The 15,520-nt window shown below is 46.0% G+C and overlaps 1 protein-coding gene across 4 annotated transcripts in view; it reads right to left on the bottom strand.

The window, feature by feature from the left end:
* The window catches only part of DPYSL2 (dihydropyrimidinase like 2), a 56,256-nt gene that overhangs the window by 29,222 nt on the left and 11,514 nt on the right, over window positions 1-15,520 (bottom strand). For all 4 annotated transcript variants that reach the window (XM_053966538.1, XM_053966536.1, XM_053966537.1 and 1 more), the window contains 2 exons: window positions 12,539-12,627; window positions 11,100-11,284 (listed from right to left, as the gene is read on the bottom strand). In XM_053966538.1, the coding sequence (XP_053822513.1) occupies window positions 11,100-11,284; window positions 12,539-12,627 (274 nt within the window). The remainder of the gene's footprint in view (window positions 1-11,099; window positions 11,285-12,538; window positions 12,628-15,520) is intronic.

The following is a 15,520-nucleotide window of genomic DNA, read 5'->3' as shown; positions in this document are numbered from 1 at the left end:
CTTTTAAGCATTACTCCACACTTGAAGGCAATGAAAAGAGCACACAGGACTTCAAAGGCTTCAAAATGAATTGGTCTGTAAACCTTGAGGGACTGAAATGGAAAAAAAACCCCTCGGTTTGTAGCCATGATTTTCAAGTCAAGACAAAACACGAGAATTAATAACACATCCAAGGGACAAGATCAGACACAGGAGGACAAAAGATCACGTGCCATGAGCCAGCTCTGTCCCTCTCAGGTCACTGGAGATGTGTCCTGCCCCTTAGGCTTTTTTCACTCTCTGGGAACATGGAACAGTTCTGCATTGGCATTGTTATCACCAAGTTTTGGATTCTCACCTTCATTTCATGGCCTGGGGCTGTCTCAGGATGAAGATGGAGAGATGAAGAGGAACACGACTGCAGGATGCCAGTTTTTACAATGGAAATTTGTGGTGGTTCTGAGTGGGCTTTGTGTGTTTGGGATTAGAAAAGTTGGTTGCCTCCCCTCCCCGATATAAACTAAATGTGAAGAGCTCTGATTTTATAAAAGCACTTTCTATTAATACAGCTTGTGAGAGAATTGGGGAAAAGAAAAACCCTGTATTTGTAAAATAAACGTCTCCCCTGCCTGGATGAGGACCAGACACTTCCTCTCCTCATGACTGTGACAAGGTGACATCATGTTCCAAGGAGGAAGTTGTCACCCATCACCACCAAACCACAGCCACTTCTGCTACAATAGCGGCAGTCCCCATCCTGTTCCCACTCAAACCACTGACAAGCCTCACACACAACTTCAGGCAAAGAAGTGAGGGCTGAATCAGACCTAAATGTTCCTGTGTTAATGGAGAAAAGCTGGTGGGAGGCGCAGCAGAACCTGGTTTCCACCAAAGGACAAGGATCAAGCAGCACATCCACCCCTCACACAGCCATTTCCTGACCACACTTGCCCATCTGCAGGTGTTCCCTCCACTCTGTGGCACTGATATTGCCTACAAATTAGCTCTTGTGCTTCCTGAAATCATTAATCTGTGGGAGGTCCTAACTAGATTATCCCCAGTTTAAATAGAGACTCCTGTGGCATGTTCCCCTGCTGCTGAACTTCCTCCTCCAGCTCTGAGCCAGCCCAGCCTGGCCTCACAAGCTGTCTGGTGTCTTCCTAGACCTGTGAAGAATCCAAGGTTTGGGGCACAAAGCATCACTCCTGGGCAGCACTTGAGCTACCCAGCCAAAGAGAGACACCCATCCTGCGGCAAACTGGTTTGGAAAATTCCTACACACAAGCTCTAACTTTTGTTTTTTCCATGCACCAAGTCTTTAGGGACAACTGTTGCTTTCTACACCTCGGCTTAATTTCCTGTCTCAAACATGGTATTAGAAGGAAATTCTTTACCATAAGGGTGGAGAGGCCCTGGCACACGTTGCCCAGAAAAGCTGTGGCTGCCCCATCCCTGTCCAAGGCCAGGCTGGACAGGGGTCGGAGCAACCTGGGATAGTGGGAGGTGTCTCTGCCCATGGCAGGGGGTGGAACTGGATGGACTTTAAAATCCCTTCCAGCCCAAATCATTCTGGGATTCCATGAACAGCCAGAATTGCCCCTGGATCTGGGCAGGATGGCTCAGTGGGAGTTGCTCCATACAGCTGCCACCTTCCCCTTTATGACAGAGTGTTTGCATTGCAGGAGGACTGACTGGTTCAGAGTCCTCAACTCTGGTCCTGGTTCCATGGCCTAATTCTACTTTTAAGAACACACTGCACGCCTACATTTTTCTCAGCTGCACTACAAAGGCTTTCCAAAACTTTTTCCATTCACAGTGGAAAGAGTCTCTGCCCATCAGGCTGAAAGGTCCTTTGTAGCCCATCAGTAGCCAAACTCTTCTCTTGGGACATTGATACTAATCCTCAGAAATCTTATCTGAAGTAAAGAAAAGCCTGGTAAAGTATCATTAACTGATAGCCACTCTGGAATGAGATTTTCTTGAAGCAATATTGGAATATTTGAATAGAGAATCCTGTGACACAGCCCCTAGATGCTGAACGGGCCTTCCTGGCTTTTCAAGAAGTCTGGAATCTTGCCAGGCCCACAAAGAACCCCAGTTTGGAGGCACAAACCACTCAGGGTGTTGTTGTTTGGGAGCTTCTCCCCTTCCCTCCACCAACTCAGGGCTGTGCAATAATTTGGGAGGGTTCTCCAGGAACTCCTTCCCCAGCTCCTGCTGCTTGGAAGCTGTGCCAGGGAATTTCATTCATATGTAAAACACTACCATCGAGCTCCCCAGATTCCAAAAATATCCATGCTGCACATACGTAGCTGCTTCCAGGGACAAAAGCAATATGGTGGAAACACACTCAGACAAGTGGCTGAAAGAGAAGCTTCCAAAAGCTGAGCCCTTTTTGGTGGGTTCTGAAAACCAACCAAAGCATCTCCCAGTTAATATTTGCATGTGAAATCTACAAGTTCCTTCTTTTACCTACAATGGGAAGCCAAAAGCACTTTCCTCTGGATCTGCAGATACCAAGTGGGAGGGACAGGGATTATCTCCTTACTTCCAGTGTTGCCCACACCATCTTCTCAGGTAGCTCTTCATAAAAATATAATTTTTTACTTATGATATGAGGCTCTAGGTGAGCTTAATTAGTTTGAATTAAAACCACAACCCCTCAGCAACAAAGCCACCTCCTATAATAGATAGCCAGCAAGCAGCATGGAGAAATGGAATGACATTCCCACTGTCACAGATAGGGTCCCAACACCAGCTGCAGGGTACTAAGGGAAAAAAAGAGTTCTCCCAGAAGCCATAACTTGTAAATGTCTGTCCCTGCATTCCTTGCAAATGCACAGGGCTTCCATGGGAGTGAGGGCTATGAAAAGATGCAGGCACAGCCCCAAGCTGCTAACAACTGGCAGTTCCTCAGTGCGATTAAAGTGTGCCAGACAGGAGGAGCTCATTTGTATTCCTCAAGCAATTCTCCCTCTCACCAGAAAGATTTTTTTTAAATCCAGTTTCTAAGAAACAGATGGGATCTACGAACTCTAAAGGTACCAGGGCTGAAGGAAAGAGGGAAAAAAGGCTCTGCTGATCAAAGACATCAAATCCTACTCCACAGGCAGCACTCCAAATCCATCCCAAGTGGGGAATCCTGCAGTTGGTTACAGCCTTTGCTTCTTTCAGGCTCCATCTGCTTCCCTCCCATGGCATACAGAGCTAGTTTCTAACGTGGAGAGCTGAAAGGTCCTGCCTGACCAGGGCATTTTCTGCTGAATCAAGCTCACAGGAAGGCAAAAGTGTTGAACACTTGGTGGGGAGGCGAAAATTCCCTGGCCAGAAAAACAGGCCAAGAAAAGAGCTGGAGGCACTACTTCCTGCTGCTGCTTCCTTGAAGACCTTGTCAAAACTTGAAAGTGATTATTAAGTGTCCTGACTTGTAAGATAAGCATATATTCTATTTGCCATCAGTCGGAGGTGGGGCAGATATCTTCTGTTAAGTCGGGCAGTTTTCTTATCTCTTCCAAGAACAATGTCTCCCTGGGGGGGGGGGGGGGGGGAAATCTTCTGTTAATGGGCCATTGAATGGCTCACTGCATGACTGAGAAAGTTACATCATCCCATTGTGAGATGCTCCACCCAGAGGGAGGAGCCAAGCATCCCTACCTGCATAAAATCAGCATTTCTTGGAACATCAGAACGGCCTCTCCGCTGGATTCCCATAAGAGTAGCTTCTTCCCCACTGGATTCCCAGAGGAAGACCAGGCCCATCTACTCTATCACCAGACCTTCAGAAAAAACTACATCCTTCTACAGGATCACCACTTCAGCAGCATTTAATCTGCCACTCCAGGAGGAGCGGCCACCATTTAACTGGACTATCACCAACACCCTGACTCCTCAGGGTGTCAGGTTTCTGACTCTATCAGTAGTTTTGTTTATATTAATTACATTTTTTTTAAATTTAGTTTTTTCTTAGTAAAGAACTGTTCTTCCCATATCTTTGCCTGAGAGCCTTTTTATTTTAAAATTGCGGTAATTTGGAGGGAAGGGGTTTACCTTTTCCACTTCACAGGAGGCCCTTGCCTTCCTTCACAGACTCCTGTCTTTTCAAACCAAGACATTAAGACACTTTATCTAGCAAGGTTTAACACACATGCTCTGACAACCTATCACAAGCAGCTAATGTTATATGAAGCGAGGTGGATAATTTCATTTTATTTTTTAAGATTTTTTTTCCATCCACAGCAGACCTGGAGGAGCCAACTTTTACACTTGCCCCCACGAAAACATCAAGTACATTTTCCATTGATGTAAGCGGCTGGGTGAGAAACAGTACATCAGAGAGATCCACTGGCTCTTCCGTGTCATCTCTAAGGCCTGGAACTTGGGGATGAGAACGCTGGACAATGAAAGCAAGAATTTGGGATTTTTGGGACTTTTCACAAGGGCATGTAGTCATAGGACAAGGGGGGTGGCCTTAAGCAGAAGGAGGGCAGGTTTAAATTATGTATTAGGAAGAAATACTTTATTATAAGAGTGATGAGGCCCTGGCTCAGGTTCCTCATCCCTGGAAGTGTTTAAGGACAGGCTCGACAGGGCTTGGAACAACCTGCATAGTGGAAGGTACTCTGCCCATGGCAGAGGATGGAACAAGATGATCTTTAAGGTCCCTTCCAACCCAAACCATTCTGTGATTCTGTAAGAAAAGCACTTCAAAGCAGCTCTTCAAGCAAAAGAATTCTTCCCCATGCAGTGGGAAAGCAGCATCATTGATCCCCAGCATTAAATGGAATAAGAGGCATTAAGTGCTATTGCATCAACAGACAACATAGGTTAATTTCTCCTGAAATAAATCCCTCTTTTTGGATGCATGGAAAAATCTAGGTCAGTCACATCTGCACTGTAAGAACTGCTGACACTCCAGTACTTGTGTGTTCAGAACTAAACCCAGCTCCAGCATGCATGGAATTGATTCCATCCCCTCCTTCCTGCACAGGGAGCAGCTGGAGCAGAATGGGTCAAAGCAAATGGAGAAAGGGACTCCTCACCTGCTCTTTAAAAAAAAAAAAATCAGTGCTACCAAAAGGCAGAAGGATGGGAGAGGAGCAAGGAGCAGGATCTCCAGCAGGGAAGGAAAAGATGGGAAAATAGGGAAAAATCTTCTGATTGACTCAAAAACAAGCCAGGCTAGACTGCAGAGGTTTCACAGGACTCCAGCCCAACACCAGGGCAAGTGATTTCACCTTTCAGCACTGAGGGGGGATGATGGCCCAGCTGAGTATGTGATAGCCAGCATTAAACACCTCACCACACCACAGGTCTCCTGCATCACCCTGGGCACAGCTACACAGTTCCTGAGTCCCTGTGTGCTCCTCACAGGAGCCTGTTCCTCACAGCACAGAGAGGTGGCAAACAATAGCTACAGCCCAAAGGGTCAAAAAATGCCCCCTCAGCACACACAGAAACACACAACACATCTGAGGTCTGCACAGCTGTTTCCTCCTGCGCTCTCTGGCAAGGGACATCAAGGACTTGGCAGATCCCCAAGAGTCCCTGCTGGAATTCCCACCAGAACAATGGGGGATCCCATCCAGCACTGCTGGGATGCTGGGAGCGGAGCAAGCCCCAGACAGAGGCTGCACAATCCACTGCAGGCAGAGCCTAATGGACTTAGAGGGGTTTAAAAGCTCAGGAAGAGGAGCTCACACCAGGGAACTGCCCAGCTCTGCTTACAGCCCCACTTTCTCATTACAGATTTTAAGCCTGCCCTGAATGAAAGGTACAAACACAGCAGCAGGAAGCTGGAAGCTGGTAAAGCAAAGAGATTTAGGGTGAATGAGGGCCAAGGCTGGTTTTGGGGGTGTAAAAAGGATCAAAGGGAGCTGGAGAGAGGAGGGACAGGGCAGGAGGGACTCTGCACCTCTATGTGGCTATGCCATTATTCCATTCAGAGAGAGCACGGATTCCCACTCATAGAAATTCCCAGTAATGTGTGGACATTTTCACTATGTTTCTAGAGAATTAAACATTTCTTTGGGGAAGAAGAACTGCTGCCAGGAAGAGAAACATCTTCCAGAGCCAAGGCAGCCCGTCTGCAGGGCTGGTCCCAGTGCACAGTTCCTCTTTCATCTCTGGGTGCAAAGAGAAACAAACTGGGGCTGCTGCCTGTGGAACAATGCCGTGCTGTGTACACACAGCCAGGGACCTGGGGAGACACAGCAGCTCTGTGGTCGCTGCTCTTGGATGCAAAACACTTGGTTTTATAATTCCAGCTTGGCCACAAGTCCCTGCCTCACCACTACTGTCACTTCCTTCTGTCTCTGCTTCCCTCCTCTTCCTCTCACCATTTAGACTCTAGACCAGCAGAAGACTAACCCTGATAATACAAAATAAATGCAGCCCCAGTTAGGTAGAATAGGATTTAATCTCCACTGGGTGGGTTTAAATACCACCCCACACCCTCCTGTCTAAGCCCCACTTTAAGCTGAGACTATCACAGAGTCTGATCTCCTTTGGGGCATTCTCTGTCACACTTCGATCAAAACCCAAGAGGTGAGGAATCATTCCTGACTAGAAACATCTCCTTCCAGCAAGGTGGTGATCTTCAGAATGACCTGGGAGACCTGGTGTCACCTCACTTTGAGTTTGATTATGGCTGGGCAGCTCAAACCCTGCTCAAACCCCTGCCAAGCTGCCCACAGGAATTCTTTAATAGCAGGGTCAGGAATTAGGGAGCCAACAGCAGCCAATGTGAGGCTCCCCTTCATTTCCTGAACTTCCCAAGATACACAGGCTCCCCTCCCCAGCCTTCCCTCCCCATGTCATTAGGATAACTGCTACTCGAGTTCAAAAGGCTGCTGGCTTCCAAGCCACCAGGCCAGAAAAAGCTATCATTTCTCTCACTGTAATTTCTCTCTATGATTATAACAGTGGTTGACTGAGTCAAGAGAGGCAATGTCAGCAAGAGATTCCACCCAAGGACAGCAGATGCCAGAGAAGAAGCAGAGTCTGGGAGGAGGGGCCCAAATGTGTGTGGGAGCTGGCCTGGATGGATGGAGTTCTCACTGGGACATTAAACAGGCTCAGGGATCAGAGAGCCAGTAAATATACAGAGCTTAACTTTCTCATCCCTTCTGCAGGGCTGGGAGCAGAGAGAGGTAATCCTGCCACTGCTCAAATCAGGGGGAGTTTTTCCACTGATTTTGATGGGGATTTCACCCACCACAGTTAATCAGCAACCAAACCATCAACAGGTTCCGAGAGGCCACCCTGTTCCTAGCAGGGATTCTTCCTCCTCTAACAGCTCCAGGGACTGGATTATTTCCTGGGGTATTAACCAAGCTCAGGTTGTGAAAACAGGGGCTCAAAAATAGGTGTGTCTTGTGCAGAGCCAGGCATTGGGCTTTGGTGATCCTTGGGGATCATCCCTTGAAACTCAGGATGGTTTGTGAGTCTATGAAAAATGCCATTTTTAGCTCACCAAAACTTTAGCCTCTTGGAGAGGGCAACTTCACACAGAGTTCTTTTCCAAAACTCTGGAAGGACTGTTCTCTTTTCATGGAATACAGGGAAGTTTAGGGAAGCAACCAGAACAGGTTGGAGCATATTTAATACTCCTCTCTCCATCAAAATTCTCTGCAGAGCATTCTGGAATTCTCCTTTCAACTTAATGCCCAAACACTGCATTCTGACATTTCAAAAGGGCAAGAATCCAAGTTTTTCTCCCAGAGCAATGTTATCCTAAAACCCAGAGGGAGGGTTTTTCAGCTAACATACCCACACCAATATTTTTATAAGGTGGGGACCAAGAAAAGGACTGTGCAAATTGTCACTGCAGAAAAACAAAGATATCACAATACGTCATTTCAGGCAAAACCAACTCCGGTTTTTCCTCCGTTAGCAAAGTCAGCTGGAACTTTGCCTTTGGCACTGCAGAGGGGAGAGACAGAAGGATCATAGCTGGAATTCCTGCTCAGATGGCCTCAGGGGAGCCAGCAGAAAAAGCAATCAGCCCTAACTCCTGAGCAACCTAGGGAGGGGTCAGGAAAGCAAGGGAAAGAGAGACAAAAGGGCAGATTTGGATCCTCACCCCCAGCGCCTTTCCCCTGATCGGCTGGGAAGCCCTGGATTGGAGCTAGATCTGCTTCACACCAGGATAAATTTCCCCTGGTGCCACAAAATCCACACAACTGTTCCATTTGACACCAGGATCCATCTGATTCCCCCTCCCTGATGCTGCACAGATGAATTTAGAGAGGAACAAGCAAATGAGGACAGGGCTTGGAAACAACAGGTTACATTCCTGTGCATTCCTTGGATGTGTCTGCCATGAGAATTAAAGGGGCAACATGGAATTTGTTCTGACCTGAAAATGAGGTTCACCAAAGCAGATCCTCCAGGTGAACTCCTGGCAATGCAGATTGATGCCAAAATTCAACAAAGTCAGAATTTTGCCCACAATTTTTATAAACCAACCACCAGTGGAAGTCTATACAAGGTTCCTGGTTCAATTTCACTGAAAACTGCATGCAAAACAAATATTTCCCTAAAATGATTGTAAAGTAAACAACCTTAAAGTGCCCTCCAGCACAAAAATGTGAAATAAATTGAAGCGTGAAGCTGAGGAAGCTGTTTGTGTGCCCAAAGTGAGGGTTTTGCATAAAGCAGAGAAACAGATGGAGTAAAGGTATTTGTAAATAAATCATACAAACACACTTCTTTCTGGATTTGAGATTTGTGGAAAAAAACACCCAATATCCTCATTAGGATATGAGGATATTGGGTGTTTTTTTCCACAAATCTCAAATCCAGAAAGAAGTGTTTTTTCCTAAAAAAGACTGAAGAACAGAGACACAGCTGGATACAAGTCCATGGGAGGAGCAGATTCCCTTTGCAAATCCCAGCATTTAAAACATACAATGAGAGTGTCATTTTCAGGCTGCAATTTGTGATATTGTGAATCCAGCTCACTAAATATTGTCCTGTTAATCATAAGAGAAAAAATATTGCCATCCACCACAACTCCCACCTGCTCTGGTGAAGCCCAAGGGCTACCCACCAAGAGAGTGTTCACCAGAGCTTCACTGTGGAAGAACTTTTCCAAATGCTGTAATTTTGCTCAGAGAAACAGCTGAGCTGTCACAGGGCAGAGGCACTGAAGCTTTGAAGTCTACTCTGGATCATTCATCCTGCTTTCCACTGCTCCAGTTGCTGATTCCCACCCATCAGAAATGTCTCACCATCATCCTATTTAGTCCAATTAGTCCTTGCTGCAGTCTCAGGAAGATTTTTTTTTTTTTGTTATTCAGAGATGACTTTGTATTTTGGTGTCTTAATCTGAGATACTCAAGATGGTCAAGTTTAATCCCTAGCTTCCTGTAAATGGCTTGCCCATGGTCATAATCCAAATTGTGTTTACATTCATAGCTGTAAAAGGAGAAACTGTAAAACGGGGTATTCTCCTTCCACCTCCCTAACTCAGAAAAATGATACATTACCATTAGTGAGGTATTCACCCATAAAGGCAATACATATTTATGCACATAAAGGATTTCTGAAGCAGGAAGCTATGCAGAGGTAAAATGAGGCAACCAAAGTAAAGGGCTACTCCAAAAAAAATTTGCCAAACCAATTTCTACTTTCAAAAAGTGCCACTGTGGGGAACAGTGCTGCTGAAAGGTCACATGCAGATGACAGAGAATGTTATTTTGATCTAATTCAACTTAACAAGGAAGAACAAAAAGATAAATCAAGTGTGAACCAGGTACTCTAACAAAGGAACAACCAACGAAACTAAGTCAATGAACTGAGACTGAACATAAAAAGCCATTTCAATGCTATTGATTTAAGTTGACAGCAAAGACTTGAAGGAGAACTGGGTATTAATGTGCACAAAGGGACCATCCACAGCCACATCCCCTGTGTGGGTGAGATTATCTTCAGACACAAACCTCACACGCTGAAGTGATAATGTTATGAAAAATAATTTCCCAAGTTATTTTATTTCTTTGAAGCATCAGACTAAGACCTACTTCCAGCCTCCTGTCAATCAGTTCAAGTCCACCCACCAGGCCAGGGATCAAGGACTGCTCACAGTCATGCTCTGGGAGATGAGGATGTTCCAGTCCATGCACAGCTTGGTTTGAACTGAGGAGAGTTAAGCTGGTTCCTGGCTGTGCCTAAGAACTCTTTATACCCATGGACTGGACAATAGACACTAATACATGCTCTGAATCAGCTTCTTTTATTTCTCTGTACCTGAACTCCCATCCTGTGGAACGGCAGCACCTGAGAGTACATGAAAGACTGTGAGATGCTCAGATTTTGGATCACTTCACACCCTTATCCCTCATTCCCACAAGCAGCAACAGAGCCTGGGACACCATGGTAGATTTTTACACCTGATCAGCTGCCCTGCAACAAACAGAGGGGTTTGGTTTTTTCCTCTGGCTCAAAGTTACAAGCTTTTGACTTGCTTGTGGAGTTTTAAGATCCTGTGGCCATCATAAGCAGGGACAGATAGCCTGGAAGTTATTCCTGAGGCATTTTAGAGACGGAAGGGAACACCCAAAGTATCTTAATCCTGCTGCCAGCACAACAGTCAGTCTGTCTTTTTTATTTTGAGGTATCTTCACTTCACAATTCCTCTCTTTCTCCAAAGGAGGAGATGAGCCCAAGCAGAGCTACACTAACAAAAATCTTGGTGGCTAAAGCAGATCCTGAAATAAGTGGCCCAGTTTTCAAAGGCATGCTGAACACTGGCATCAGGCTTCTGGGTGTGAGAAACACAATAGATATCTCTCCACAGACAAGGGACCAAGGCATAGGAATGTGGGGGATCTGCTCCTCAGTCTGAAGCCAGATGTCACAGAGCTCACTGGTTCCAGCAGGAGCAGACCCAAAAACCTGAAGTCACCCCACAAGCAAGGGAAGACAAATTAAATGAGTGACAACTGCAAGATGGGGAAATCCTGGAGTCCTGCTTTTCCACCCCTATTCCCACAAGCTTTTCCCAGCAACCTGGCCAGACATCACCCACTGGTCTAGAACAAGGTGACTCCCACAGCTTCTGTTCTTATCTGGGAAAGAGAAAAGCCCAGCTTTGCTGGAAGAGGAAAGCAGGCACTTACTGATCATTGTGGTGCCTCCAGCCAATGCAGCCTTGGTCCCTTGGAAGAAATCATCAGCAGATGTCATCCCCTGCTCTGGCATCTGGAACCGGGTGTGGACGTCGATCCCTCCAGGAATCACCATCCTGCCATGGGCCTCGATAGTTTTCACTCCCCCTGGCACGATCAAGTTCTCTCCTATTTGCCTGGGGAAAGAGGTTTTGAGAAGCAGGTCAGGCACACTCAGGTAAGCAGCCTGTAAACAAACACCCCTGTGCTACTTAGCCTAGCTGCAGTTGTCTTTTTCCATATAAAGCAGGGCACAGGATCAGCACACACAGGGCTGAGAGTGTTTTAGTCTTCCTGTGGAAGCAGTTGCATAACGGTGAGTTAAGTGTGCAATTCCTTCAGGACTTTGGGACAACATTAAAGGAAGGAAAAGAAGGAACCCCTCTGGAAGGGGCTGCGCAGGTCATGGATAATCACTGCACCCAACACAGCTTTCCTGGGGCTGGACTTTTTAAAGCAGCAGCTCAGCACTTGATTCCAGCTCTCTAACAGCAGTTTCAATGTTACCATTGGTTTGGGAACACTGAAAGAATTTTTGCTTCTTTATTTTCTACCTTCCTCTCATATGCAAGTATTACAGAGTCTCTACACAAACATAAATTCAAGCAGATATTGGTCACCAAATTCCTGGTGAGACCCTCAGAGGTCTCTCCAGTCCAACACTTCACAGACCTATTTTTAGCAGTGCAGTAGTGGATGCAATTAATTAGCTGTCTCTGGCTGGCTCCTTTAACTTTTAACCTTGATTAAAAAAGCACATGTGCTGACTGTTTAGCCAGAACAGGAAAATTCCTTGTTTGTAACCTCTGGCTGGTCTGTTTTTTCCTAGGAGTAATTTTCCAAAGAAATCCGTAACACATTTAATATGCCAGGAACACATGTTCCAGGCCTGAAAACACAGAAAGAGGTCTGAACCTCTTCCACTACAGGGTCCTTTTTTACTTGAAGGGGGGTTGGAGTGATCTCTGCATCACAGACCCAGACAAATCAGCACTGTAAGAGACTTCCAGAGGTCACCTAAGTCCAGCCTCCAAGCCTAAAAGAGAATTGGGTTAGGACGCTGAACTCTGAATTCAAAATATCTGAAGTCATAACTCAGTGAAACTTTACAGCACAGATAACTTCAAACACATGTGTCATCTCAGCATGGGGCTGCTCTCATGGCTAAAATTAAGCACATGTAAGTACCTCCTTGGAGCCAGCAGGGTTTGGGCCCAGTTGTTTATTTATTCAATACCCTGCTTTTAAAGCTCCTTCATTAAACACAAGGATAGACATGGAAATATTCATTTTTCACTGTAATTTAATAGATCTCTTCGAGATTAAGCTATTCCAGTCAATCTGCAATGCATTTCTGTACATACCCAGTCCCACGATGAGGCTTCACTTACTTTATCAACCCATCCTCCATGTAAATGTCTGCATAGAAGGACTGGTCGTCATTAACTATTTTACCACCTTTGATCAAAAGACGATCGCTCTACAACAAAAGAAGCACAGCACAAGCCACAATTATTCAATGGGAGAGCTGACAGTCTGCAGTGTCACTCCAGAGATGAAAGAGGAGGGAAGGCAACAACCTCTACATTATTCACCAGCACACATCAAAACACAAGTCAACTGCTGCACTTTCAACTGGAAAGATAAAATGCTTTATTTCATCTGCAAGGCCTTTCATCACTGATGAGCCAAAAAAAAAGAAAAAAATCAGAATGAGGAAAGAGGTGGGTTCCAGTGATCTTATCTACTCTGGCAGCTTCACTCCTACCTGAAGCCTGCCACCACCACCTGCAGCAGCAGCACTAAATAACACTTGGAGGGATGTGTTAGAACCACATCTCTTATTTCTTTCTGCCTTGGTCATACGCAAAATTTCCTATATGCATCCACACAGTGGAGTCACTGTTTGGCTCAACGTGAGTCAATTGCTGTCAGGGAAATGGCCCAAAAGTCTGTTGCCAGGGGTTACACAACACAAACAAACTCCTTTGGTCCACTTCAGTGATGTTTCGATGCAGTGGATCCAGAGCACCACTGCAGAACCAGATGGAATATACGCACGTATTTAGCAAATTAGGGTTAAGGGAAGGATATACAAAACGGTTATTAAAATTTCCTCAAATTATAAGTCAGTTTGGCAGGAACAGGAAGGCAATTATAAAAAGGCAGCTATCAGGCAGCGCGATTTTAACCCAGCCCAGGTTACAGCTTGCTTCTGCAAGATTTTAGGTCACAAACAAATGTTGGCTTTTGGTTTTTGTTTTTTTTTTTTTTTTCTTGCAGTAGTCATAAACAAGAGTCAAACTCACTGCAGAGCTCCTGATGGGGAGGAGAGTTAAACGTGTCTGGCTGCTACATCCCCCTGGTTCCTTCATTCCCCACATCACAGATGCATTTTTACAGCAGATGAATATTTAAAGCAAAGCACATACATGCTGTGAATCTTTGGTTTAAACCACACCTTTGGCCCTCAGATCTGCGCTTGTACTTACTCTGATTCTTTTCTCCCTTCTCACAGAAACACCTTTGAAAGAGAACAAAGCAATACCAGCACAGGCAAAGGCTGGGGAAATCAAAAGCTAGACATTTAACTCAGAGGTGCCATGGACTTACAGAAAATATATGTAAGAATTTATAGAGAAATACATATAAAACAATGACGATGGTGCTCAGGGCCCTGATTTTGAAGTGCCAACTCCATTCGTTGAACAGAAGGAACAATCGGGCATTTTCCCAAATTCCTCATAATAAAGCTGAAGAGTTGGAGCACCCAATTCTCAACTGACACAGCTCTTTTAACACCAAAAGGGCTCCATGAATTGCATCAGATACTGATTTATACCATTATATCCATCTTTTGTATCACTGCTTAACATCTAGGAGATGTTAAGTCCCTCTCCCTCCCTTTCTACTTCTCCTTCCTCCTCCTGCTGCAATGGAGAGTTCCCCTGGAAAATGCTACTGATTTCAAATACAAAGAAACCCTCAAAATTTAAATTTAGGAGCTGCTGCAAATGCCAATAAACCTGAGTGAATAAATGTGGGGTGTGAAAAACCCACTTGTCTTTCAATACCAGCCTCTCCAGCAAACTGTCCTACATGTTTACCATTTCCAGAAATACTGCAGTATTGATGCCCACCTCCACTGCAGGCTTCTCGTGCCATTAAAATGGGAAAGCCTGGCCATGGATGTCACCAACAGCCCAAGTCCTCACACACTGGGCATCAATTAGGGAAGAAGAAGGGAAAAAATATATATAAAATGGCGACAAAAACGCAGCCTGGAGCATTTTAATGATGCTTCTGGCAGTAAGCAGGGCTGCTGCTGGGCTCTTGAGAAGGCTCTGAGATCAGGACGAATCCTCCTGCTCACCTCAACCATCCCGGAGACAAAAGCACACAAAGCTCACATCCCTGCGAGGGCCTGCCACCAAATCTGTGTCTATTCAGCAGCAAAATCAGGGCAGCCACACATCCATTATCCTCCTTTTTCCAGCTTTAGCCTTGGTTGATAATCTCAGGTTTGCACAACAGCAAACAGAAGCAGAATCTGATTTTTCCTACTCCTTTGCAGGAAGATTGGGTGCACAGAACATAAATCAGACCGTTCAGCCAGAAGAAAAAATGCGTCATGCTACTCCTGGCCCATGACAGGGATTCAGCAGGAACCTCCATCGCCCTTTAAACAGAGGCAGCTTTTTAAACTCTTTACCATTGGACTCTTGGAGGGAAAGTGACTCCCCTTTCCAGAGAAAAAATAATTTAAAAAAAGAAGGATGCTCGATTTATCAATAACCATTTTGCACATCCTCTCCCTTCCTTAAACACTGCAATTGTACAATCCAGCGACTCCTGCCCAAACCCGACACGTCAAAGCCCCGTTTCGGAGCTCCTTTTCCTGCCCCCGATGATGAGGAAGGAGGATGGGGAAGGGTGTGTCCGTGGGGAAGGTGAGGAACCGCTGCCAAGGACGAAAAACTCCTGTGTCCAAAAAAATAAGCGGCTCCAGCAGCCCGTTAGTCGAGGATATCTTACGTAACCAAAAGTTGGTACCCTTGGATCTGCAATACCTGCCCTACATCGGCTCCCACAACAAGGAGACCGAGGGAGGGGTTTATATAACGGCTCCTTTCCTGCTCCCCCAAGACCGCATCGAAACCTGCGCCTTGCCAGAAGCTTCCTGGCGAAGAAAAGGCTATCCTGGAAAATCCCCAGCGCCAGCCCGGCGGGGACTGGGGTCTCGAGCTGATGCCCTCGCCCGGCGCCGCCCTTCGCCGGGCTGGGGCGGGCGGGGATGGAGCCCCCGGGAAGGCACCGATCCCCTCCTAGGCACACTCCGAGGGCTGGGAGAGCCCCTCCGGGCACAGCCCGAG

Source organism: Vidua chalybeata, chromosome 28 (genome assembly GCF_026979565.1).
Source record: "Vidua chalybeata isolate OUT-0048 chromosome 28, bVidCha1 merged haplotype, whole genome shotgun sequence".
Taxonomy (NCBI): Eukaryota; Metazoa; Chordata; class Aves; order Passeriformes; family Viduidae; genus Vidua; species Vidua chalybeata.
The sequence above is the reverse complement of the archived record's forward strand: the minus strand, read 5'-3'. Positions and strand labels throughout refer to the sequence as shown.